The sequence below is a fragment of the Camelus ferus genome, chromosome 3 (genome assembly GCF_009834535.1).
Source record: "Camelus ferus isolate YT-003-E chromosome 3, BCGSAC_Cfer_1.0, whole genome shotgun sequence".
Classification (NCBI taxonomy): Eukaryota; Metazoa; Chordata; class Mammalia; order Artiodactyla; family Camelidae; genus Camelus; species Camelus ferus.
Window position 1 is genome coordinate 88,978,093 of NC_045698.1, and position 27,220 is coordinate 89,005,312.

At 36.6% G+C, this 27,220-nt stretch overlaps 1 protein-coding gene across 1 annotated transcript in view; it reads right to left on the reverse strand.

Moving 5' to 3' along the window:
• FBN2 (fibrillin 2) overlaps positions 1-27,220 on the reverse strand; it is a 207,397-nt gene that overhangs the window by 128,329 nt on the left and 51,848 nt on the right. The window contains exons 6-7 of the mRNA XM_032476642.1: positions 22,343-22,540; positions 10,841-10,966 (exon numbers count right to left, since the gene is read on the reverse strand). Of these exons, the coding sequence (XP_032332533.1) occupies positions 10,841-10,966; positions 22,343-22,540 (324 nt within the window). The remainder of the gene's footprint in view (positions 1-10,840; positions 10,967-22,342; positions 22,541-27,220) is intronic.

Here is a 27,220-nt window from a genome sequence, read left to right on the forward strand (position 1 = left end):
GGCTCCATTTCTTATGTTCCTCCTCCCACACTCTAGCTCATGGGAACACTTCCCAGAGAAGATCCTCATTACTGTTCGTTTCAGCCTCTTTAAGGAATCTCTCTTTCACACAGCCTGGAGATGAGGGATGGAGCATTGACGGCAGAACAGTCCTCCCCTTCCTTTTCTCCCTCACCTCACTCCTACTGCTCACAAGCTGTGCAAATGGTAAAGACAGTAGTTACATGTAACATAGCAATATTCCTAAGAGAAAAACACAAAGAAATTTTAACTACCTTCTTAAAGAGAAGCTTATTCTAGAACATATTTTATTCATAAGATCCGCATACTTTCTTGATTCTAGACAGAAATACTAATATTTAGTGAACTAGTCACTAGAAATAGAGTGTCCACAGTAGTGTTCAGGATTTACATGAAATGCAACATTATACTTTCATCTTAATAATAAACACTCTTTCATCTTAAAGCTACAGGGAAAATAAACATACAAGAAATATTTTTAAATGTAAAATGAAGTTTCACGTAAATGCCGGAATGCTATACTTCCTGTTTTTCTTTATGAGTTAATTATTACAAATATTTTTTATCATGGTAAATTGAGGAAAAATAGTCCATGTGGGAGGAAAATTACAATAATCTAATTTGTGAAGAGCTGTATTCTATGAGTTTGTTAATTTTCTAAGCCTACAACTAAATATTCACAACATGGTTTTACTGAATGAGAATTTTTTAGCAAGCTTCAAATGTTTTCTATTACAAAATATCTTCAAGGGCTTCAAATCTGTGGTGCTTAGAACCTGATAAAACAAGAGAACAACCTCTGATATTTTTCCCAGTATGACTGAAAGCACCTTCTTAAATGCCTTCATGTTAAAACAGAACGTATTTATGTATAAGCATGTAGCTGTAGTTTTAGAAAAAGTCTACTTATATTTTTGTTTGAAAAATTATATTTTAAACATAAAATATTGACTGTAATGGCATAATACATCCCTTCTTTCTGAGTGCTGCATTGATTCATAGGCCAGACATCGGCAGATGCTTAAGAGTGGAAAAACCTGGAATGATGTGAATGATACTGAGAAATCTTCCTTCTAAATTTCAGGAATGGCCAGGTTTCTGATTACAGTCTAGGTGACAGTAGAGAAGAGTAGAAAAAGAGCAATACTACAGGGAAGGGTGGAAAGAAGAGGAGGTGATAACTGGAGATACTGAAAGGCAGACCTGGAAAGAAAGATAACAGAGCTCAATTTATTATGATCTCATTAGCAGAGCATTCCTTTCCGTTTGGAAGTCCCTGGCAAACATAATGGTGACTCTGAGTTCTAGTTTGCAAAACGTATTTCTAGAAGGGAAAACGCTCTCTAATGATAGTAACCATCAATGTTAACAATGATAATAAATCTTACTATGTCACTTCTCAAATTCTAGTCATCATGAATCACATCTCTATACCGATGACTGTATCCTTGAATCCCCTACACTGCTTTCCACTTAGGATATTTCTATGTACACACTCACTTTAAAAATTTGAATGGGAGGATTTTTAGGGCACTGAAAATAGTCTGTATGGTACTATACTGATGGATACATGTCAATTTTCATTTGTCTAGATCCATGAACTGTGCAACAGCAGAGTGAACCCTTAGGTAAACTACAGACTTCGGGTGATTACAATGCATTGGTAGAGGTTCATCAGTTGTAACAAACGTACCACTCTGGTGGGGGACACTGATAACAGGGGAGGCTGTGCACGTGTGGGGTCAAGGGGTATATGGGAAATCTCTGTACCTTCTTCACAACCTTGCTATGAGCTTAAAATTGCTCTTAAAAAGTCTTTACAAAAAACATTATATGAACTTTATTCTAATCAATAATACTTTCAGAAATAACATCCATAAACGCAGTTTTAACGTACTAGTTATGCTTCTTCCCTTGAGACAGTTTGATAAATTATAACTATTAAAATAAAATTTGTTTGTCCATGACCCCACCCACCTAAAATCATCTAGCCAGTCACTAAGAAAACAGCTGCAGAATTAGGTAGAGGGTCGACAATCTGAAATAGAGCAAGAATAGTGATAATAGTGATCATCGAGAACAGGGGTTGGCCGAGTGCAGCTTATCGCCTGCTTTTGTAAGTAGCATTTTATGAGAACACAGCCACGTTCGTTCATTTGGGTGTTGAATGTCCATGCTGCTCCTGCCCTAGGGCGGAAGAGCAGCCTGTCTCCAACAAAAAGGGACTTCCACCTCCAAAGACGTTGATTATCCGCCCTTTACAGAAAAAAAAGTCTGTCAACCACTGATCTAGACGGATTCTGCCCTCACAATGCCTCAGTAGTATTTTGAAGGGCTGTTGCATTAATCTAAAGAAATGAAACTGGAAATCATAAGCATTTGGGTGAGGTTTATGCGACAATATGAGAGCGTTCATAAGGTCATTTGGGAAACCACTCTCAAAAAGAAGCTCCACTCCCTGGAACAGAAGATTGGAAAATGAAAGTCAACATAAAGTTTTAATGAAGGACATATGACTTTTATAATCCTCTCTTCATTTTTTATTAACTAGCAAATAATACTGATTTTACTGGATAAGAAGTCTTCATTCACTATGATCCTTAATACAGAGAAGAACAAAATGAAAAGCTATTTACTTTTATGTGATAGAAGTGTTATGGTATTCCATCACAAATGGGAGGAGGGAAATTCTGATTTATAGTCACATTCTCCTGGTAGCAGTTCCAAGAATTTGGAAGTTGAAACCTATAGCTGAAATACATGTTTATGCTTCAGATTAGCATCAGCTATAGCTTGTTAAATAAAGCCGTACTAAATTTAGTATGATGGCATACAGCTGCTGGTAAACACTGCCCAAATCGTCTTCTGCCACTCACCAGAATTCAGCCATGCTTCATCATACAAACTTGCCCTATGTGTGCTGCTAATGGGCTGGGGTAAAAATATACCTCAGAGAGTTTTCATAGTTAAACTGGAAAAGACATGTTAACCTGTGAAGTATGAAGCCACAGCCCATCAGTCAAACCAAAGCTTACACACAAAACAGAGCAACTCCTCTAGTATACACAGGATGGCATTGAAGGAAACTCGCTCATACTGTGACTAAATTTATTTATTTGTTTATTTTAAGTTTTGATTCTTTGAAATAAGGGCTGCTTAAAATAGTCCTCTGGAAGTAAGTAAAGCAACAGGTACTTGGAAGAACAATTTACTTGACCCTTTGACCAATTAGCAGGTGACTATAGTTAAAATTTTCAAAATCACTCACATTATCCTTAAATGTAAGTAACTGTACTAAAATCTAGCAAAGGCAGAGTATAGATGAGAAACACTTTACATTGAAATGTGAAAGAATTACACCAAGAAAAAGAAGAGATTCTTAACTCAGGACTAAGATAAACAGCTCAAGCATGATCACAGCTTTGTTTATTTATATCTTTATTCAGTGGAAACGTCGAAAATAAATTAGCAGCCCATAAAAATTGTCACCAATCCTTTATACACTTTCCATGCTGAGGCAGTGAATGAAGTATATCCACAGTCAGTAGGTAACTGACAACACTTGCTAGACATGCAGTCCTCGATCAAGGTATTATATTTCAAATTTTGTTAATTTTTACCTGACTTATAGCAGGATATTTCTTTAGAGCAGACTAATTTCCTTCAGGCACTGAGCCATGGTAATTTGTGAGGTAGCTTTTCTTTCTCTCTCTTTTCAGCAGAGGTTAAAGATCGAGAACATTATAAAGCTAGCATTTTCTTTATTTTGGTCTGCATTATTGCTTTTCCATTTCCACTGTGAAACAGCAATGATTTAGTAAGTAAAATGAGGAAATAAGGGATTATAGTTTATAACTTTTTTTTTCTAATGTCAAAGTTCAAAACGTTCAAATCCTTTCATTCCAGGGTAGAATAGTTTTTCTATCACTAACACACAAAACTAATTTTGTGTCTCTCAGAAAGGTGTCTCAGAGGCTCAATTTTTCCAGTGATCTTCAGCAGAAACTGAACTGCAAGAATCATGCAAATTACTTTACCATATACTTTTCATATTTTTAAAAGGAATTTAAATATACAACGACACTGGGGAAACAACACTGGTTCCCACCATTTGGGAAAATTTCCCTGAAGCCACTAAAATGCAATTTCCTGACCACTGTGTTATGCTAAATAAATCAAGTCCTCTGGGTCTCAAATGTCCATTTCTGTAATTTGGATGAAACTGGGGCTGGGGGAGTAAAAACAGGCTGAGACTAGTCAGGATTTAATGGATAAATCTCTAGTTCCATGTTTGTTCATCATGATGATGGATTTGAGTCCATTTCAATGTTTGTTAATACTTTCATCAGAGCAGGCAAATATATGCTCTAGTAGGTCTATTTTTGTTTTGTTTAAGATTAAAATTATTTACAGGACACTGTACTACAAGTCATAATTCAAATGTTAGAATTCTTTTACAATTATTTTTTAAGACCTCAAGCCACATGGTTTATTGAATCTTTTATAATTAAATTTTCTATGCTACATATCCCTGCCTTCTTTAACAAAGACCTAAAAAGTGCCAAACACTTTCTTTATCTTATATAATACTCATAAAAACCTTATGCAGAAAAGACCATTGTCTCTATCGTAAAGATGAAGACACAAATTTGCTCGAGATTACACAGTTCCCACATGCTGCAGCTGGGCACAGACCCTGACGTCTGGGCCTCAAATCTTGGCCCCTCTACTGGCCACCATGCTCTCTTCTCTTTTCACATTTCTTTTCTGAATTAAACTTAAAACTTGTCATTCATTTCTACACCATTCCTCTTTTTTATTTTAATAAAAAACTTAAAAAAAATTTGTTATAAAAGAAAGTTAAAATGTGATCTGAATATTCCTAATTTTGACTCAAAACTTAGATCACATGCTAAAGAGTACATTTTGTTATATGATTTTCTTTTGGAATATGTATTTTTCACAGACTTCATGTTCGTAATGATGACGTTTCCCACTGTGCCTCAAATAAAGGACTCTTTCTCCTCCAGGCTTTCATAGAAAGCTGTGTGCAACTTTCCATGTAAACCATTTTGTTTAGGTTGAAATTAAGGGAGTGATGTCATTTCGGTAACTCCCTATGAAATATTGCTGTGAGTTGACTAAGACTGTCAGGGTAGTGCCCAAATTACTTAATGCATGAGTTTCAATGGTGGAAGTTGTTTGTAGGGGGAAAAACTAAAAGAGTTTAGATTGGCAACTTCTGATAAATATGCCAAGAAGTGATATGTGCTAATTTTGCCTCAAATGTCAGCTCCAGGCTGCTGTTTGGCTGTCCATCTGGACTTCTTACCATCCTTCCCCACTGGTCTCACTTTCTTGGATGTGACGTTTCCATTCATGAGACAGATGGGGGCTTCTAAAAGTCAAACCTCAAAACCCCAATGTTAACCTGGCACCTGGTCAGTATGCTCTTCGCAAATGGTTTATCAAAGCACTAAGGCTTCAGATTTCCATTTTAGATTTTAACTCTTAATGCATATGCTCCGAAGTTTTAAGCTACTCAATGCTCTGCCTCCCAACATAAATGCATCATGAAAAGCAGAGTCCTTAGTGCAAATATCTTTTACTATCAATTCTCTTGATTATAGGTCATTGTCTATCTTATATATACAGAGAGGAGAGAGATGGAAACACAGCAGTCCTGCTGGATGTCATATTTGCTTAGCACACAGAGGAAACCATGGCAAGTTAAGACTGGCTTTGATTCTCAAAGCTAGTATCTCCACTAAAAAAAGTTTCCACTATTATCCCTGTGTTAAAAATTCATACCTTTGCTTTTAGGGTAGAGGGTATGGGGAACTGGGAGAGTATGGGGACTGGGGACTAAGATCAGGTTAGCTTATGAAGATGAACTTCAGTGATCTTTGCCAGTGTGCTGGCATTGCCCAGAATTAACCCTGTTCTCAAGGAATTAGGTTGTTAAAGGCTCCAACTGTTTTATTAATATGCCTTAAAAATGAGACTGAACACTGAAGGCTGTCGCCAGGACAATGCTGTGCTTAAGATAAGGAGATAATGCTTCAGTAGCCAAGATACGGAAGCAACCCAAGTGTCCATCAACAGATGAATGCATAAAGAAGATGTGCATACACATACAGGCTATGGCACCCAAACACTGACAGGTCCTGGACACAGAGTCTGAGATGATACTGACACCTAGAGGTGGCATCGTCCCCTCAAGACCTCAAATGCATAATTAGTCTGAACATACCTACTGGCTTAACTAACACAGTGCTTGTTCTGTAGGGCAAGAGCTCTCAGTGGGAAAGGCCAAGTGGAAGCCTCTGAAATTATAAGCTAAGATAGGAAACCAAAGAACAACAAAAAAGTGGAGTGCAGATGGAATAATACGATTATGCCATGAAGCAATACTGTGATCAACACAATTCTGTGCACCTGAGAGAAAGGGCACTAGACACAGGTCTAGATATGCATATAGGTGTGTGTATATGAGTGTGCAGAGAGGAAAACCTGAAATAAACAAATACAATCACCATAAAGTAGAGACTAACCTGTTTCCTACTTTAAAAGTCCTAACCCACCTATTTGCAGAGAAGCAGGCTGTTCTGACATTTACATCAGTTCTGATTTTACTTGGCCACGCAGGTCATTTGCAGTTGATAACCAGGATTTTACCAGCTTTTTAAAGAGGATTTAAGAACGCCTTTCTTCACAGTATGACTACTACATATACCTTCTTAAATAAAATTTAAATTTTTTTGCCAAAGGCAAATTATAATCAGCTTCATTGTAATGACCATGCCGACCTCTTCCTTTTTCACAGTTAATTCCTTTAGGCCTCTGCTTTTGACTCCCCTCCATGAATAAAGACAGAGTTAGCTCAGTTCCTCTAATCCCTGCTCTTGCTCTCCTTGAACTGCAGTTTAATTCTCAACTCACAGAGAATGGATTATTTTAGCACAGTGGTGCAGAATAAATTTTCACTTTAATAAACAGAAAGCATAGCACGCCCCCCCGCCCCCCGACTGAATATCTAATACATCAGCAATGAGAGCAGTAAAACATTAGAAAGAAAAGTTAGGTTTTTCAAGAATTAGTCCTTTTGGCCTAACCTCCCCAAAGGCTCCATGGAAACCGGCTACATCTGAATGCTTAAATTGGTCAAACCAGGTAGGGTACCCAGGGGGTGGATCTGGGCTGCAGCCAGTGAAATGTCAGGTCACGTATCCATAATCATAAAACTGGGATCCCTGAACCCTGATGACACAAAGGGGAGATTCCCCTGTTCATGAAGGGTGAGGTGAAGAAACTGGGCTGGAGGTCAAGGTTCCATATTTTTTCAGCCTTTATCATATCGGAGGAAAGAGACAATGCTTTTTCCAGCGTACACAAACTCCACGGCCAGTGCAAGGATCACTAAAACAGATCTAATTCTGGCCTTGCTGGACGGCAGGGCACTACCCCATGATGTGATGAGCAAAGAGAGAACGTTACTCCTGTTGCTGCTGCCGTCTCCATGACTTGCCCCCTGTAAATGCAGTCTTGGGGCTGGGGTGTGTGCTCCTGGGTCGCACAGCTGTTTGTTCAACAGCTCTGGCTGAGACTGAAAGCTCGGAAGTGAATCTAGCAAGTTGCAGGCCTGGCTCCACAGTTTCCTACCCATTAAACCTCAAGAAAGTTACTTAGCCTCTCTGCACCTCAGTCCCTTCATCTGTAAAGTGGGTTAATGATAATAACCAACCTCACAGCACTGCATGGTGATTTAATAAGAAAACCCATGTAAATTGGTTTAAGTATTGTCGAGAATGCATTTAGTGCTCCATAAACATTAGCTTTTATTAGTATGTTATTTAGGTGCATACAATCTGCCAGCAGAGTCAGACAAAAAATAATTAAAATGCAGTATAAATAGAGCTGTGATAGAGGACTACCTTATTGTTACAGGAGCAGAAAGTAGGTTTGGGTTTCGCAGCCCAGGCTTTCTTATTTAAGGGAGAGGGAATTTATGTTTTAACTACACTGCTGTAAATTTCTTTTTAAAAAAAGATTTAAAAGATGATAGTTTTTTTTTTTTTAATGACCTAAAAGTTTTCCAATATTTACCATCCCCTTACTTGAATCTCAATTTTAATATGTTTCCCTTTTGGGAAAGAGTCAATGAATTTATTATTTTTTTAAGTTAATATACTTTTGGTAACATGAGTAAAAGCAAGTACTTTTCAGTTTAGCCCAGACGTTTATTTTCCATGGTTTATCAAAGCAGAGTTGGAACAGCAGCTACAGATGCTGTGCCAACAAGTTTCATGAGTTTCATGAGCATAAATAAATACATTTGTTGTCATAAATCTCAAACAAAACTAAATGCTGCGGTAATGGAACAAAGCTGAAGACTCTTTGGAATAAATCTGCAAACAACTATTTGACACGTAAAGAACCACTGAAGAGAAACTTTCCAATACAATCACGCTATTTTCCTGCCTTCTATTTAAGCCAAGAAAGAATAACTAGCTCAAGAAATGTTAGAGAAGGTGTAGTCTGCAAGGGGGATCATACAAGGACATCCAGTACCTGCTTTATCCAAGTAGACGGAAATTCAAACTCACATATTCTATTATAAAAAAGAAAACTATGGATAGTCTTCTGGTACTCCATTTCAGATTGTATTGGTGGGTTCTGCTCTCCTTATTCATTTAAATTAAACACGTATTTAGATGAATGAATCTTTGAAAAGAATAAATAACTGAAACATCCTTCTCACTGGATGGGAAAAAACAGTTTACTGCACCAAAGAATCATTTTGCCCACTGTATGATAGAATTAAAAGAAGACTTTGTAGCCAAACTGGCCCGGGAAAAATAAGACATGACTTTAGTAGGCATGATACGTTTTACTGAATGTGGGATCCTAACTTGATCATATTTAGAACAAATACTAACTTTAAATTTATGGCAACATTTTTACATTGACACTATATAAACAATAATTCAAAACCTGTCACTGAGAGTACCAATAGTTTACAGTCTTTCCAGATACATTATACTACCAATTACATTAAATAATTTTATATAAGGAAATACCACTTGATCTTTTACATAAGGAAACAGTATAACCCAAAGAAAATTGGTAGTAGTTACTTTTAAGACATATCCAGATCAATGTGACTTAGACACAAAGTAAAGTCTTTATAAACCTTTAGTTTTCAAATTCTAATCACTACTTCTTATAATTCTGCTATTCCCCACCAATCCCAAACATTAAATCACATAATTTTTTCTGGGCATTGGTTAAATGGGTTTGGCTGCCTGGGCAGGAAATAAGGAAAGAGACGACTGGATTCAGTGCTCTGGGTGGTGCCTACATTACATCAACAGCCCGCTTTCCTAAAGAACATAGACAGGTATGAATAAAGAGTTGCACTGTCTTTCTCCAAACTCTGTCTTGGCTCTATATGTTGTTTTGAAGAAACATGATGTAGAAAAGGCTCATTCCATTTTCAGCTAAGAAGTAATACATTGTTGGATGATTAATGGAAATGTCACAACCACTCTGATCAGTCAGTGGCTGTGTCTTCTCACCTATAAGCAAACACTGTCTTTGTTCCTAAGTCTATCACCCTCGGATCTAGTTTGGGTATTACTCCAGAAGTAAAAAGTAAAGGGGGGTGACAAAAGGTTGAGCAAAAAAAGTCAGGAGGGAAAATACAAAAAGTAGCAAGGAAACAGTGGTCCAGCCCAGCCTTTCTGCAGATCCCCGACACTCCAGCCCAGTTCCTTGTGGACCCACACTCTACTTCTTGTCTAGTGAAAGAGTTCCCATTCCTATTTGTCCTCCATAATTAAACTCTAGATTTTAATTTTCCCATTTTTTTATCTACACAGAGGGTCACAATTTTTATAATCAAGCAACAAAAAATAACGTAAAACAGCCTTTTGGAAAGGGAAAGAACACAAGACTTAATTATATATACCAGAAGATATTTTCAGGTAGTGAGGGGAAATGGTCTAAACAAACGTGTGATAATTTTTTCCCAGGATAATTATGATATATGTTAGGCACTACTGAACTCAAAACATGTTCCCAGTTAAGACCCTAGTAGGCATATGGAATAAGTTCAGATTACTGAATTGTTCATATTTATTTTTCTACCTCAGATAAGGCAGGCTGGCAAAAACAAATCTCTAGGACAGTTTTTTTCAACTTTAAGTAGATGAGAATACTTATATAACAACAATGAGAAAAGATACACTCTATTATTTTTAGAAAACATTTAAGTTGACATAAATTGATTTAAGTAATATAATAACTGAAAAGATGAACGTTATACTTCAATACTCCTAGTCAGTTATGCTTGGTTTTTATTTAGTGGCCAGTCAAGCAGCAATATTCGATACAAAAAGTAAGATATTTACTTTATATGGTAGAGTATGACAGAGCACCAACTTCTAATGCACCATCTTACACATGACGCTATTTCACTTGGACTTCTCTTTACCCACTTTTAATGTTTCATATAATTTCATAAGTGAAATAGAAAACTACCTTATTAAGGAAAAATATAAACACTGGATTACTCCCATTCCCATGACAACATTGAACCTGAGACAACAAACCATATATAAAACGATCACTGGCCCTTTTTCCAAATCCAACCCATTAAATACACAGACCAATATAAAACTAAGGCTACTCTTTCACTTCCATGTGAAAGCAAGTAATTATAATTGTGATTAAGTTCTCCAAAATTCAAAATGAAGTCATATTTTTCTTGGATTCAGAGTCAACAACTGGACACGTCCCTCACAATAAAAGCACTCACCTTCACATTTCTGAGTAGTTTCACTCTGCTTGTGACCAGCAGGACATTTGCATTCAAAGGAGCCCACTGTGTTGATGCAGTTTCCCCCCTGGCATATCCCAGGAATAGCCTGGCATTCATCAACATCTGCAAGAAGAAAGTATTTTCAATTCATATAGCACTGATGTTCAGAATATCTATTTATACATATATATATATTTCTTTAATGTATAGAAGAAATTCATTTGTTCTCAAGAGAATGGTGAGAGGGGAGCCAGGATCTCTTTGTATGCATGTATTTTAGTTTATGTAAATGGTACCCTTTTAAAGACCTCATTTTGTTTTTTGACTTTTTTTTTCTTTTGGAATTTTGTTTTAAAAATCCACCCATATTGTTATGTGGACAACCAATCCCTTGCTTTGATGTGCTGCAGAACACTTCTTAACGTGTTCACTCTCCTGGGGCTGGGTACTCAGCTTCCTCCAACGTCTCACCACCTCAGAGTGACATAAAAGGCATGTCCCTGCTATGTCTCTTCATGGAGTTGAGTGACTATGGACTTTGAAGACTCAGAGACTCTTTATCTCTTTGCTGTAGACTCTGAGCAGAACTACTAGAGCACAGGGTGGACATATAGGCACCTACATGAATAAATAGTGCCCAATGGTCCTTCAGAATTCCCGTAGCAGTCTTCATGCTGCCAGCAATCTACACACTGACAAGGAGTCCGCACACCTCTACTGTGCATGAGGAGTCTTGTGTTTTTTCTTCCCTGCCAGCACATGATATAACTCTCCAATAATCTAATTTTCTTTGGCCTAATACCATTAAGAAATATTATTTATGTTTATTAATTTTACTTTTCACTTCTCTAATTATTAATAACTATCTTGTTAGCTTTAAAATTTCTTATCTGAAAACTGTCAGTAAATATTCTTTAAACATTGTTATATTAAGGTTGTTGTCTCATTCTAAATTTTAAAACTTCTGTTTTAGACACAGCAATTATCTTCCTCATCCTCTAAGCTGTCTATTAATTTCATCCATTTAGGAACAGAAATCCTTAATACTGACAAAATAAAATTCAGGAAACTGTAGTAAAGACCTTCAGACAAAAGCTGAGAGTCTACAAGGACAGGTTAAACAAAGTTCTTCAGGAAAAATAAATTTGAAATGGAAATTATCAGTCCACAGGAAAAATGAAATGCACTGGGAACAGTAAATGTGTTGATAAATATAAATGACATTTTTATATTTTTAATAAAATTAAAAACAATTGACTGTTGAAAATAATAAGAAGAACAATAATATATTTTGGAGGCTCTAATATACATAGAAATAAAAAGTACAATAGCACAGAGGACTGTAGAGGGAAATGGAGAAATATTATAAAATTATTACTATACAAGTAAAGGCCATAATATTATTTGAAAATACACTGTAGTAAGTTAAATATGTAAAGACATGCGCTAAGATATAAACAAAGACGTAGAGCCGATTGTGGAAATAAAACTGGAATACTAAAAAAAAATCTAATAGAGGCAAGCAAAGAGAAAAAGAAAGTAAGTAGGTGGGACAAACAGGAAACAGTAAGATAGAGATTTACACCCAATAATAATGTAATTACATGAAATGTAACTACTATAAACAATCCAAAGGCTAGGGTTGTCAAATATTTTTAAAAGCAAGACCCAATTTTATACTGTCTACAAGAAATCCACATTTACAGAAAACTTAAAAAGTAAAAGAATGAAAAAGATATATCATGTACTCACTAATCAAAACAAAGCTGGAGTGGCTATGTTAATATTATACAAAGTATTCATCAGAACAAGAAATATTACCATTGATAAAGATGGGTATTTCATAGTGACAAAGGAGTCAATTCATTAAGAAGAGACAATTACGTAAATGTGTATGCAATGATTATAAAACATTAAACATCTGAAACAAAAAGTGGAAGAACTGAAAAAAGAAATAGATCAGTCTACAATTACAGCTGGCAATTTCCACATTCCTCTCTCAGAAACTAATAGAACAAGTAGACTGAAAACCAGCAAGGATATGTTGGACTTGAACTATACTTTCTACCAACTTGTCCTTATTGACATTTAAAGAACATCATCTTTAGCAGAATAAACACTCTTTTCACGTACACAAGAATACTTACCAAGACAGACTATATTCTGAGACCATGTAAAAAACCTCATTACATATAAAAAGATTAATATCATCCAAAGTATATTGTCTAAACACAACAGACTTAAACTAAAAATTTAATAGGAGGAAACATCAGGAACATCTCCAAATATTTGGAATTTAAACAACACATTCTGAAATTATCCATGGGTCAAAGAAGAAATCACATGGAAAATCAATTAGAAAGTATATTGAATTAATTGAAAATACCACATATCGAAATTTGTGGGATGAAGCTAAAGTAGTGCTTAGTGATCAGTGCTGACGTTATAAAAAGACGAATGGTCTAAAATTGGTTATCTAAGTCTCCATATTAAGAAATTTTGAAAAGAAGAGCAAATTAAACCTAAAGCAAACAGAAGGAAGAAAATGCTGATAAAATAGGACAATTGTCAAAGAGAGATCATCAATGACCATAAAACCTGGCTCTCTGGAAATACAATAGATCTCTGTGAAGACTGATCAAAAAAAAAAGAGGAGAGAGGAGAAATTAATGATCATCTAAGGAATAAGAATGGGCACATCACAACAAACTCTACAGAGATTAAAAGGATCAAAGGAAATAGTATGAACAACATTATGGCATTAAATGCAACAATTAAGATAAATTCCTTGAAAGACACAAATCAAGGCTCACTCAAGAACAAACAGATAGTATTAATAGACCTACTAGCTGTTTAATTTAATTTAAAGTAGTTTAATTCATACTTTAAAATCTTGGTCCAAAGAAAGCTTCAGGTCTAGGTGGCTGAGCTGTTAAATTCTCTCAAACATTAAAGAAAGAAACAATACCACCTGTTGACAAATTCATGCAAAAAAGAGAAGAGAGGACACTGCCCTAAGCCATTTATTGGACTGAGTCACCACGAGACCAAAGGCAGACAAAGACATCACAAGAAGGAAAACGAAAAGAATAGTGTCTTTTTGGAACAGGCACACACAAATTATTAGCAAGTCAACTTTAGCAATAAGTTAAAAAGTTAACACATCATGACTAAGTGGAGTTTATCTCAGGAATTTAAGGTTGTTTCAACATTCAAACATCAATCAATTCAACATATTCACAGATTAAGGAAAAGAAAACGTATGATCATCTCACAGATGTGAAAAAAGCAAGTGACAAAACTCAACACGTATTCATGATTTTAAAAATCTCTGTAAACCAGAAATACAAGAAAATGTCCTCAACTTGGTGAAGGGCCTGTACAAAAAAACTACAGACAGCATTCTACAGAAGCTTGGGAAAAATCCTTTTATTTAGAGTTTCTGAATCTTTCATTTTACATCTATGTAAATTCACCTTAATATCTCTCTGTGTAAAAAGTAATCCCCTCTAATTCAGTATATTGTTAAGATAAACACTGAATATAAAAATAAATATAATATATAAGCTGATGCAAATTTACATTATCTATTTAAATTGACATGTCAGTATAACAGATTTATTATTATATCTTTATATAACAACATATACTCATCGTAATAAACAGTAAAGATGCAGAAAAACAAAGAGGTAACCATTGATATGTTAGTAGTTTGTTCCTTTAGACTTTCATTCATACCCAAGTTCAGAGAAGTGGTCTGTTTATTTAACGAGAATAAGATCACACTATATGTGTTGTTCTGCATCTTGTTTTCAGTAAAAAATATTTTGTGGATACACCTCGATGTTAGTAGATATTGATTTACCGTATTGCTTTTTTGGTAAGCCCACAAGTTTGGTGTATCTTCATGTGTAAACTAGGAAATTTAAGCCTACAAAAGAGCTTAGTTAGCATCCTTATTATTTCTTCCTCACTTTGACCATCTGTCTGTAAAACTAATTACAACAGCCCCAAATATTTTTATCCTGAACTTAAAGTAGATGTCATTGTCTTATTAAAGGATACCTGATCCAAACAAAAAGCATCTGTAATATGACAAGAAGTTTATATACTGAACAGTTTAATTTACATTTCAAACTGCATTATTTTAAAAATATACTTCACTTCCACCCTTTCTACAGTGTGGTATAAAACATCCAGAGAAACCTCTTTTCCTGGCAGATGTATCCGAGAAAGAATATCTTGGTATAAGCTGAAAAATGAGGCCAAACCTATAAATCCCTTAATACTATTCATAAAATCTTTGACTACATATTTAGTTGATTCAGTAATTTTTCAAAGGAAAAAGCAATTTGACTTTACAGGGTTTATTTTGTAATTGCCTAAAAAGTACTTTCCTAGAAAAATAAATAAATACAACCTTTATTTTTGAAGTATCCTAGACTACACAGCTATACAGAATTAATTTCTTTTAGGGAGAGCAAGTTAATCACTAAAATAAAAAAGAAGAGTTTAAAGAAATCTTACAGAAATAACATAAACCTAGACACATACACGAGTGTGCCCTATAAAAACAAAAGCAAACCTCAGACCACCAAACTATGCAAGAGTTTCTGCATCTTCCAAGTGCCAGCGTAAGAAACTGCGAACGTCTGATTCGTTTTCCACTGTCCAAATTATACAGATGTGTTTCTGTCCCTCCCTTCAGTTCAGGCACAGACTTATTATTTCTTTGAATGTTGAATAACTTCAAATCACATGTCGGAATTTTATGGAATAAAATGAAATCTTTTGAAACTTAAACCTTATATAACCACTTCAGTCTATGCCCATTAAGGCTGTAAACAATGTAACAAAGCAACTAGTAATTCTAGTTTATGAACTCCTTTATTCTCCAACTTCTCCAAATAAACTTGCCCTAAGAGATTAAACTGATTTTATTATATAAACTAGTGTTAGATGGTATATTATTTTTAGTTCACATTAAAATGTGAAAAAGTATGTGCAGTGCTACAGGCATTTACTTTATATCTGTGGGAACTGACGACCAACTCCAATTACTAAATTAATAGTACATGGTTTTTAACTTTGCCTGTGACCAAATTAGATCCATCTTTAAAATAAAAGTTCTCATTTCTATACTCCATAGATATTCATACATAGTACTTGTATTTCTATAAAAACAAATGCCAGCCTTTTAAGTATAGCAACTGAAGAGTAGGTCTGTCTCTACCTAGAACGTGAAACATACAGGGTATTTTGGTAACCATTTAATATGGTTTGACTCAGCCAGAATACCTATTTGTGTATTCACAATATTCCAACGCTGAATAAATGATCATCCCAACAAACAAATATTGGTAGCTTACTACCTGCAGGACTCTGAACTTGGAATAAAAAGAGCAGAGTATGGTTCTGTCTCAGTCTTCCTTATCTCAACAAATGTCATCATCGTTTATCCCGTTGTCAAAGTCAGACACCCAGGAGATAAACTTGGCACCTCTCTCTCACTTGTCTCGGGTCATTTTATCAGTAACAAGTGTTTACTTTCCAAATATATCTCAAGTCTTCCCCCTCGGCTTCTATTCTGGTCTCAACCTCCATCACATCGCCTGTAACTACCGCACGAAACTTCCAACTGGTTTTTTTGCTTCCACTCTGGTCCCCCTTTAGTTGGTCCTTCACAGAGCAACTCAAGCAATTTTATTTAAATATAAATCAAATCAAGTATTTTTCTTCAAATATGCATCAAAGCCAGAAGTTTGTAGACATTGTCACATTGTCTTCTGGTCTATGAGTTGTTCTGGAGAAGTCTGAGACCAGTCAGAGTACTCCCTTTAAGAAAAGACATTTGCTTATTCTGCCTTATTGTACCCACAAGAGTCTCCTTATCTATTCTTTCTTAGGGAATTTTTGTGCCTTCCAATAGGCAGACGGAAGCCTTTATCTATTTTATAAAATTTTTCTACTTTATTTTTTTCAGTTCCTTTCAAGAGCTTGCTTTACTACTATTCTGCTGACTTCACTACCTTTCTGCTTCTTTACAATCGTTATTCATTGTCCTCTGACATTTGATTTGTGATTTCCTCAAGCTTAACCTCTGTCACTGATTTTTCCAGTTTTATGTATGTTTGTATGTATATATGTATTATGTGCCTTTCACTAGGCAAAGCTTTAAATCCTCCTTCAGATTCTTTCTTGAGTACTATCAGCTCACTTTATATCTTTGATTGGCTTTGCTAAAATCTTACAGCTCTCCTTTGAGCGCATTTTAAGAGAAGAGCCATGCTGTTTTTCATCTCCTTGAAATAAGAGAGCATATGAATTTTGTGTTTATTTGGTAGTTCTTCTATGAAGCATGTTGCTATGGCCTTTCCTTGCATTCTTTTTCTCTCTTTTTTCAGGTTTTATATGTGGGCCTTTTCTCTTTGGTACTCCTCTGTAAATGGGGCCATTTCCTGCTGAATCAAGAGTGGGGAGAGCCAAGAAGAAACTGGTTAGTTTGAAAACTTTTACAGGGAATACTGCCTGAAGCAGCTTCCCACCAAACTCTCTCCCACTTTATCCCCCCTGGGTATTAACTTTCAACTTCGAGTTGGTGGTGTGGCTCCCACCTCCTGCCCTTTCAGATACAGACTCCGAGTTGCTCACTAGTGGTCCCTACTTCCTCTTTTCCTTCCCTCTCCTTTACCTGAGGGAGCATCTCTGGGCTGGAAGGCTGGGTAGAGGATATTAGAAATGGCTTGCCTCCAAAGACTCTCCTTCTATATCCCTTCTGTTACTCTGAGGGTCTGCAGGAGATCCATCTCTTATGGGATCTATCTCCACTCTCTAATGGAACACCCACAATCACTGAACAGGCTTTTTGGATGCTGATGCTCCTGGTAAACATGCAGAAGATTCTCCCTGTCCCCGTGACTTCCCAACATCCACATGTGTCCACCACTGCTTTTAATTCAGGATTGCAAAATTTTATTTCAGAATGACTTGCTCTCTATTATTCCTTTTCTAGTTAGGTTTTGTGGAGTTAGAAGAAGGGCAATATCCTGCTATATCTTTAAATAATATATATCTTCTAATAATTAACTATGTTTTAAGTACATTTTTTGAATCGTACAGTAACAGCTTGTGTTCACACAATATGCAATAAAGCTAAACTTTGTAATTGTTAGGTAGTTAGATAAGTGCGGTCACCAGGCAGACATGCGGAGGAGAGGGGGATGGTCTGGAAGATGGCGTTATGCCCGCCTCCAGCAAAAAGGTGCTTTACTTCCTCTAAATGAGTGCCAGCAAGCAACCGGGTTAGAGCCCGACAGCCACGACTGCACGGTAGCAGAAAGGACTTAACCAGACATGACCCAATGCTCATTGTATTATAATTAATATTGCAGTTTAGCCCCCTCCCCTCCCACAAAGGATTTTTCTGTGTACGTCATGGGTAAGGACACGCACAAAGGGGCCAAACATGACGAAGCATACCAGGGACAAGAGCCGTCAATCAAGAGGCCACCCCTAAGCAAGGGTGTATGAGAAAGGAGAGACAAAAACCACCGCTTTTCCTCCCTTAGATCAGCCTGCCTCTTGTTCTTGGGGGTGTACGTTTCCTTCTTTTAAATAAATTTTTAAAAAACTTTTGCTACACAACATACTGTCTCCTGACTGTAAAATTGTCTTTTGGGTATGACAAGAGTGGGGTCTTTACTTTTCAGGGTGGTATGATGACCTGGTTAACCTGGTCAATGCAGACGGCTAAGATAAATCTGTGTGTAATAATTTATACTGATCAAATGAACCAAAGCTCCTTTTCATTTTATGCTACATAGAAGGCCTGGAAATAATGTACCACTAAAGACTCTTCTCAAGTCTATAATTGAGGAAGTAGCCGTGCCTGCCTGGCTGCAGCTAGGATTCAGCTTCTCTGTAAGATTCATGTACAGTCTGAGAAAAGAAATTAAATATTTCTGAATACTAACCCCATCTGAAAAGAACTCACACTAACATTTGTTTTGCAGGACTGATTTAGAGTCTGTACTCTCTCTCTCTCTATTCAAGCCCCCATCCTGTGTCCCAGCTTGGTTCTGACTCTGTCACGTACATCGGAATTCCCACACCTCTCACGCTGCCTGGAACAGAGCACAGTCTATTACTGTTGTCCATGATAAAGCAGGAGACGAATTTTAATGAGCAAATTTCTTCTGCCAAAATTTAAGTTTTGAAATGTTTGGAGTACTTGAAAAGCCTAATTCCTGAAAATCAAATAATCATGCAAAATTTAACATATTTAAAAAATTTTAAATGTACACTGTTCATCTGAAAATCTAAAAGACCCAAAGTCAAGTACTAATCTTAAATAAAATATCCTTCCAATTTGAGTCTACTCATAAGTCAGTGAAGATTTAAAAAGATGAAACTCTGTAAGAAAATAATATGACATATACATGTGGCAGTTTATGACATATTTAAAGTTTGTAAATTTTCTTGGAAAAGGGCTTAATGCCACTTTTTAAACCTTTAATTCACTCACTTTATGCTAGTTAAATTTTAAGGGCTATATTAGCTCACTTTGGTCCTGTAATGTTTAACAAAATAGAGAATGTACAAGACTAAATGAAGATTAGACTTAGGCACAAGGGCTGGTATTGAAATGCTCTTAATATGGAAGGAGTCAAGAATCATTATGACTGACCACCCAGCACCCCAGGAATGCAGACCCTTCTGATACTGCTTATTTAAGTCCAGTAAGTCATGATGGAAACAGTTAAGAATTAAAAAAAAAAAAAACTACTAGTTTCCTTGAAGCTTATTTTTTTTAAAGCTTGTTTTTTTAAAACTATGATCTTAATTTTCTGTTGGCCCTCATTTTTCACAGTTATTCCGTTTACTACAAGATCATGTTTCATCCCCTCTTAAGCCATAGATAAAGCAATTCACTAATTGCATTAGATACAGGATAAGACTATGTTTAGAACTCCAGAAATGCCCTCCCTCTGCTAATATAAACCACGTTTTAGAACTAATATTAAGCTCTTTACAACTACGACCTATGCAGCTGAAATGTATTTTTAACTCTACAACAATTTTCAATTATCCTATAAAAAAGATCACTATTATAAAAAAAAGTATGACATGAATGTATCATGTTTTATTATCTTATTTTTTCACGCCCTGTATCTTCCAAATTAACTTGGCAGCGTATTTGGGAAACAGTCTAGGAATTTAAAGGGAAAAATGAAATCACAGTAAGATGTAGTCTTAAAATAGCCTGAACTGAGGATTAGTATTTAATTGAGAACTTTCTGACCATGCCATGGTTTTGAAATAAAGCAGAACTTCTAAAACTTGTTTTTCCAGACATTTTAACCATGTGGCAAATTTCATTTTGCTCCTGTTGCTATATTAATCCCTTAGACTTTCAGGCAAACGGAGCCCAAAACTTATCTTCACTGCATAAACAAAATCAAATAAATAAGCCTTCAGACATCACTAAATCCTGAAGGACATTCAGGAAGTTTGAGATCAGATTACACATTTTTCATAATTGTGTTCAGAAAAACTAAGCTTCTCTGACAAAATATCAAGGTAAAAAAGGGTAACTACAAATATAGAAGATGAGGAGAGTCAAAAATGTGCAGTGTTTTAGTTGAAGTTAAGTGCTTTTCTTAACCTGGACTACTTTTACAAAATTGTGGTTTTTAGAAGTATTTTAATCTCAATTGCATTTATTAATTCAAGAGATATTTACTGAGTATCTGCTGCATGTTAGACACTATTCTAAATGCCTCAGAGGCATTAATGAATAAAACAGATTTCTGCCCAAACAGAGCTTACATTCTAGCTTGGGAGGGGGGTGTAAAATAAAGACAAAAAACAAGCAGGTGTGTTAGAAGGTGAAAAGTGCTATATAGAATAACAAAAAGTATTACTCTAATAAATCCAGTAGATTTATACAATGTTTTATCTTTAATAATAATCTATGTAAATTACATAAATTTTACGGTAGTCTATATCTAATCGAGGAAATTTAGGTAGTACAGCAAACACTGTATAGTACAGTACAGTACATCCTCTACAGAAGATCAGGAACTCTATCTAGTCAGGCTAGTCAGATCAATGACTTAGAATTTTATTAGCCATGCTAAACAACAGATTAAAAATGACATTTAACCCAATCTTCATATTTAGGTCTGACCTGTAATTGGTAGTAATCCAAGAAACAAAACACTCAGAAAACAATTCTAAATCCACAGCTGACAAGGCTTTTAACAAGCAGCTAAATATAAAGGTACTAATCTGTTGAGTTATGTTGTCATCCCTTGGGTATCTCTATAGGTCTGATTTGGAAAAAAGAGTTTTTATGAAGACCATTTTTTTAAAAGCACCTTTTATAAAACTTCAAAATTAACAAAAATATTTGGAGGCCACTGTCAGAGATACATTTACCACACAGAGCACTCAGGTTCATTATTCAGTGAACTGAGGTCACGCACAGGCTCCCCAGACTACCATTCTCATTTGAGTTTTAGGATACGGGACTGGCTTTTTGCAGTATACCATTTACATGGGCCGGACAGATAACACCTCTGCCTCTGACACTCGTTATAAACATCAATTTGAAAGATTTCAGCTATAACTTTGTATATAATTTAACTGTAACAAATAAATCTAAATCCCATGTTTTGAATATGAGTAATATCATTTCTGTGAATAATACAAAAGTAATTTTACGTTTTCCTGTGATCCTACTGCCATTTGAAGGCTCATTACAGAGCTCTGTTCCAAGCTCTAAAAATAGGTTTAATCATCTGATATCAGAGAAATAGCCAAAAAAAGAGTAAGAATCATGGTGGATGAAAATTAAGTAAAATAGTTATCCAGTCAATATGTAACAACTGTCAGCTATTCGGGTTAAAGACGATGGCTGTAGCATCCTCGGGGCCTCAGTCTAGCTCTGATACATAAAATAAACGTCAGGATGTGACTGGGAAGACTGCTTGGAGACTATATTGTAAGCAGCCAGGCATAAGCTCAGAAGTAACTCCAGTCGCCGTCTTTGAAGAGCCTATTAATAGCAGTATCAGACAGCTCACTTCTCCTGTTACCCGGGTTCGGGTTCTCACATCTTGAATGAGATTAGGAAAGAGAGAAAAACTGTTTGACCTGGGCAATGATGCATGCACAGCTGAAGAGGCTGCAGAGGGAGTGTGTAGTACCACCTGGATGAAGACGTGGAATGGCTTATCCTCCGACTGTATTAAATCTTTCAAATTGTATTTTTAAAAAATTTCCCCAACTTTTCATGTCTTCTCCATTTACGTCAGAAGTTGAAAAATTATTCTCTATTAGGTGGCTGAAAGATAAGCCATCTCTAGTCAGGCTTGCTTATGAGGCCCTGCTTGGAATAAATACTGAGTTAAAGGGTCCCACCCACGTGGCAGACCCTCCCAGTGCAGTGAAGGGAGACCAGACTCATGGGTGATGCTGGGCCCAAGGCTAACTCACCTTGACAAGCTCCAGTGCGGATGTTGGGGATGAAGCCCCGTCGGCAGGGCTGAGGCTGGGCCGGACACATCTCACAGGGGTGGCCCCAGGCCCGCCCGATGGTAGCACAGCACAGAGTCTTTGTGCAGACAATGCCTGTCAGCTGCCCTTGGCACATCTGGTTGTTGACCTGAGTGAAACACGGGCCCGTCCTATAATCTGGAATGTGAAAGAAGACAGAGAGACAGGTTTAAGGATCCCACACCAATCTTACGCCAGGACCTCCAAATACATAAAATAGACTGTTTCTTCTGATCATAATTTCGAGCTGAAAAAAGGCCAGAGTTTCATTTTGAAAATTCCTAACTTCTCAGTATTGAGAAGTGCATCACGAGACTTCAATGTCTTCTAGCCTAGACACTGTAAATGGGTGGCTCAAGGGCTGTGTCTGGGACACAGATGTGTTTTCTTGGCCTGCTGAATGTTTTAAAAGAATTCAAATTAGTAGCCAGCATTTTTAAATCGGGAAATTTTGCATGAAATTTTTATTTCTGGCTTTTCTTAAGAAGGTGGAAGTTCTGGCCAAGCTAGGGCTGCCATGCTGCATGGCAGTGAAGTGAAGCAAAGTGCGCCCCCTCGGTGACACCACCGCCCCAGCCACCCCTTGCTGCCAGCACTCCTCACTCTCTGGAATGCTCCCCCCTCCCTGGGCCCTGATGATACCTGCTTTAATGACGGCTCTTTACCCAGCAGATTTATTCCCTGATTAGGTGGATAAGAGTTCAGAAAAACAAACCAGAACCAACGAAGATACATCTTCCCGTATCACAGATGTATGTGAGGCAGTCTAGACTGTCTTTAATCATTTAGTTCTAACATTTTGATTTGTTTCCTTGTCAGTCTGTTTAGTTCCATGTGTAGCTCAGCCAGAAGACAATACTAATCAGGCCCATGGCCATGGAGTCTTTCCAAGTTAAAACTGCATGATCTCTGTCGTCTAGATGACTGTACTATTGTCCAGCTCTGTGACGATGATGATAAAAATGTTAGCAAATGTATGGCACATATAATCTACAGGCAGACTCTTCTATGAATATGAAGGACAGTCTCTTATGACCCTTGCATCTCAAAATGTGATTCATGGACCAGCAACAGATGCATCACTGGAGCTGATTAGAAATGCAGATTCAGGCCCCATCCTAGATTCACCGAACTAGAATCTGCATTTAGCAAGATATTCAGGAGATCATATGCACCTTAAAGTTTAAGGACTGATCTAGACTATAGGCAACTTGAAAGCTAGGCGTATCTGCTATACCTCTCTTCCTGCTAAAATTTACTTAAATGAACCTGTTAGACGATTAGTATATCTATATTCTTTTAAGCAGAACTGAATTATTGACGAGTTTTTAATTTGTTGCTGTTGTTTTGGAAGACACAGAAAATCAGAGAAAGATCAGACTCCTGAAGACTGACCAATTAAATGATTCACATTTGTTATAAAATTACAACCGACATATGTGAAAAAGCTTCTCCCCCCTTTTAGAGAGTTTGTATGCACACAGTTTATTAACTCTTGGGGATGTAAAATGATAGTCAGGATATCGTGATAAGCCTTAACACGAATGACATAATTCCATGTGAAGGGGGAAGCCAGAACAAGTTTATTTCAGATTTTTGTGAGAACAAAATGTTACATTCAGAGGAAAAAACAGTCAACAATGTTGGTAAGACTTTTATGAAAAACTGTTACTGGAGAAAAAAAATCAAACTTGGATATAATTTAGTATTTGAACTCTTCGACTAGGAAAACTTAGATATCAGCTAAATGCTATCGTATGACAAAAAATACAACTTAAAACCACATGAAATTTCTGTTTTTTAGTGAAGAATGAGGCTTTGTCAAAAAAATTCAATACAAAGGAAACAAAATCTAAAATAGGTAACTTTTTTTAGCAAGCCGGTTTAACATTCTGTTACTCTACAGCTGAACTTCAACAAAAATAGCTCATTTTAATCCCTTACATAAGAACAACAGATGTGCTGGCTGCAAATCATGTTTTTGAAAAAGACAATCTTTGTATTATACGTGTAGATATGTCAGCCTTGTAAATAAGCAGGCTTCCCACACCACAAATTACCAGGTCGTAAATTTTTTAAACCTACTCTATTGTCCTTCAGACAACACATTATTTTGCCATTTTAAATAAATAATAGACTTACAATAATTACATCAAGTTCTGAACAAGTAGGAAAGTCTATTTTTCACCAAAAACATAAGATGTATTTTTGGGGTAGATTCGTGTTTATATACCCAGGTTCACATTCTGCACACTTTCAGGATTCCTAGAGAGAAGCCTGCCTAGCCTCTCTCATAATCTCATTCTTAAGTAAACCAGTTTGTCAGGAAATTCCTTCCTTCTAACTACAACACCTTCTTAAAATTATGTCCTCTCAGTCTGGTCTCTGGAGAAGAGGGCTATATAGGCAAGGATGGCTGCTTCTCCTCTGCAAATGCCCTTTCACACTGAGGGCTCTGAGCCAATTCCAGGCTCCCGTTCCTGGGAACGGTTTACCATTTCTTATTTCTTTTTCTTGTGTTTCCTTCCTTAAAAACTGGGCTGGACCTATTTTCTCCTATGGTTACATTTTGCTTTCTGGTTGGCAAGTGATTACTTTAAAATTTAAACTTAGAATGTAACCTACTTATTCCAGAATTACAAACATGTAAAATATGAACAAATACTGGACATTGAAAAGACATTTAAATTTCCTGATAAGAGTAAAACATTCAGTCCCCAGCATTACTAGCATTTTAATCACGGTCAAAGAGTTCTAAAATACCTTAATTATATGTTATGATTGGCCATACATTCACCCAGACTTCACCGTGGGTAAGATACTATTGTACACATGCTAACCCGTCATAGACAGGATGAACGTGGAGTACATCAGCAAAGGGTAAAAGGAGCAAAATCTCTGGGAAACAGGAGGTGGGACAGAAAGAGGTTGGTAGAGGTTGGCTGGGGTGTCAGATCTTGGGGGCTAACAAAGATGGCACTGCAGACCCCAGGAGAGGGGGCTGACTTGAGAACCCAGCCACCCTGTACCTCTCCATGGTGGCTGAACAAGAAGAAATTAGAGTGGGACCAATCTGTCTGTTTTGTGACCTTTTCCAGTAGCTCTAGGCAGTTGAGAGGCTCTCTCAAAGATACGGGTTCATCCAGGGCTAGGGTTTTGTCTGTCAGAGATGAAAAAAATTCAGAATGGCAAGGGGGTTGAGGTGTTGCCACACACACACTTTGAAATTATAGACTTTGGAGTCTACGCTGGATGAGATGGAAAGTGAAAATATGAGTGGACTGAAGGCACATTAAGAAGTGGGAGAAAGGAGTAAGATCAACGGACTAGGTGTCCCTGAGAGGCCCCCCACGAGAAGGGAAGACAGTCACTGTCACAGCAGTGTATCAGCTGTCCCTGTGGCTGCAGTGTTGTTTACCAGTCAGCGGAACGCAGTTACGGTGTGCAGCTGTACAGGTGTGCACTGCATACTTTGGGGAAGCGACCCACATACACTGTGATGTAAATGACATCACCTGCAGCTGTGCAGTGGGATGGCCCTGTGAGAGACCTTGCATATTGTAACTGCAAGCCAAACTATGCTGTAAAGACATCCTAAATTCCATTCATCCCCACTTTAGTACACAAAGAAGTGCCTGATCCCAGAAACTATATGAAAATTTATGGGATTTCCTATCAGGTCACACAGTCTTTGGACTTAGGCAAGAAAGCATTTCCATTCTTAGGAAACCAAAGAAATGCAACATGTAACCAAGTGATCGCCTTGTGTGGGAGCTGCAGACAGGAGTGAGTACAATGAATAACTGTGGAATGTAGGTAACCCAAGTCCAGCAATCCTGGCTATATAGCCGCCTCCTTTGAGTGATGGAATTTTTGACACAGCAATTGTAGGTACGGTTTACTAGTGCATCCCATTAGGGTTCTGACTGAGAATCCGTCTAGTCAGTGTGCCAGCTGAAATCTCTGATTACAGATATAACTAGACAATGTAGGGAAGGGAACCCCCCAAAATTCATTTCCTTATTCTCCATAAAATTTGCCTGTCTGCAGAGATCCATACTTCACACCAGGTCTAAATATTCACAATTAAATAAACTCAAATAACTGAGATAGATGGAAAAGTATCTGCCAACCCCAGGAAATTTTCGAATTAAGTACAGACATGCTTAAGAGAATCAAAGCCATTAAATTAATACTTTTGCTTTAAGGAGCCTGTGTAAAAATTATGCACCTATAATGTTTAATAGCATTTGGCCTATTCCACTAGATTGCCTTGTAACCACAATTTAAAATAAATAGTTAAGTAACTTACTTAGAGTTGTGACTTTTAAGTTAGCATGTGCTTATGCTTATATACAGAACTGGATCATTTACGTGAACATCAGATTTTCATAAATTTGTAAGTTTTAGTATTTACACACATAGATTTTAATTAGGTTTATAAGGGTTATTTGAGTACTTGCAAAGGTTTTTAAGTTGCACAATTGAAGTACTTAAGTAAGATATTAAGTGCATTTAATATATTAAAGCAGTCTAAAAGGTTTGGGGGTGTTCCATTAACTACATATGAAATTGGAACCAAATATTATTTAAAGGCCTCTTTAAGTGACTACTAAAATCCACTAGACTTATTAATAGTGATATTTATAAGTTGAATTGAAAAACTCAAGGAATATAATCCCTAAAGAATTGGAAGCAGGGACTTAAAGGAATATCTGTACATTCAAGTTCATAGCAGCATTATTCATAATAGCCAAGAGGTAGTGTCCACTGACTGGTGAATGAATAAACAAAATACATACAACAGAATATTATTCA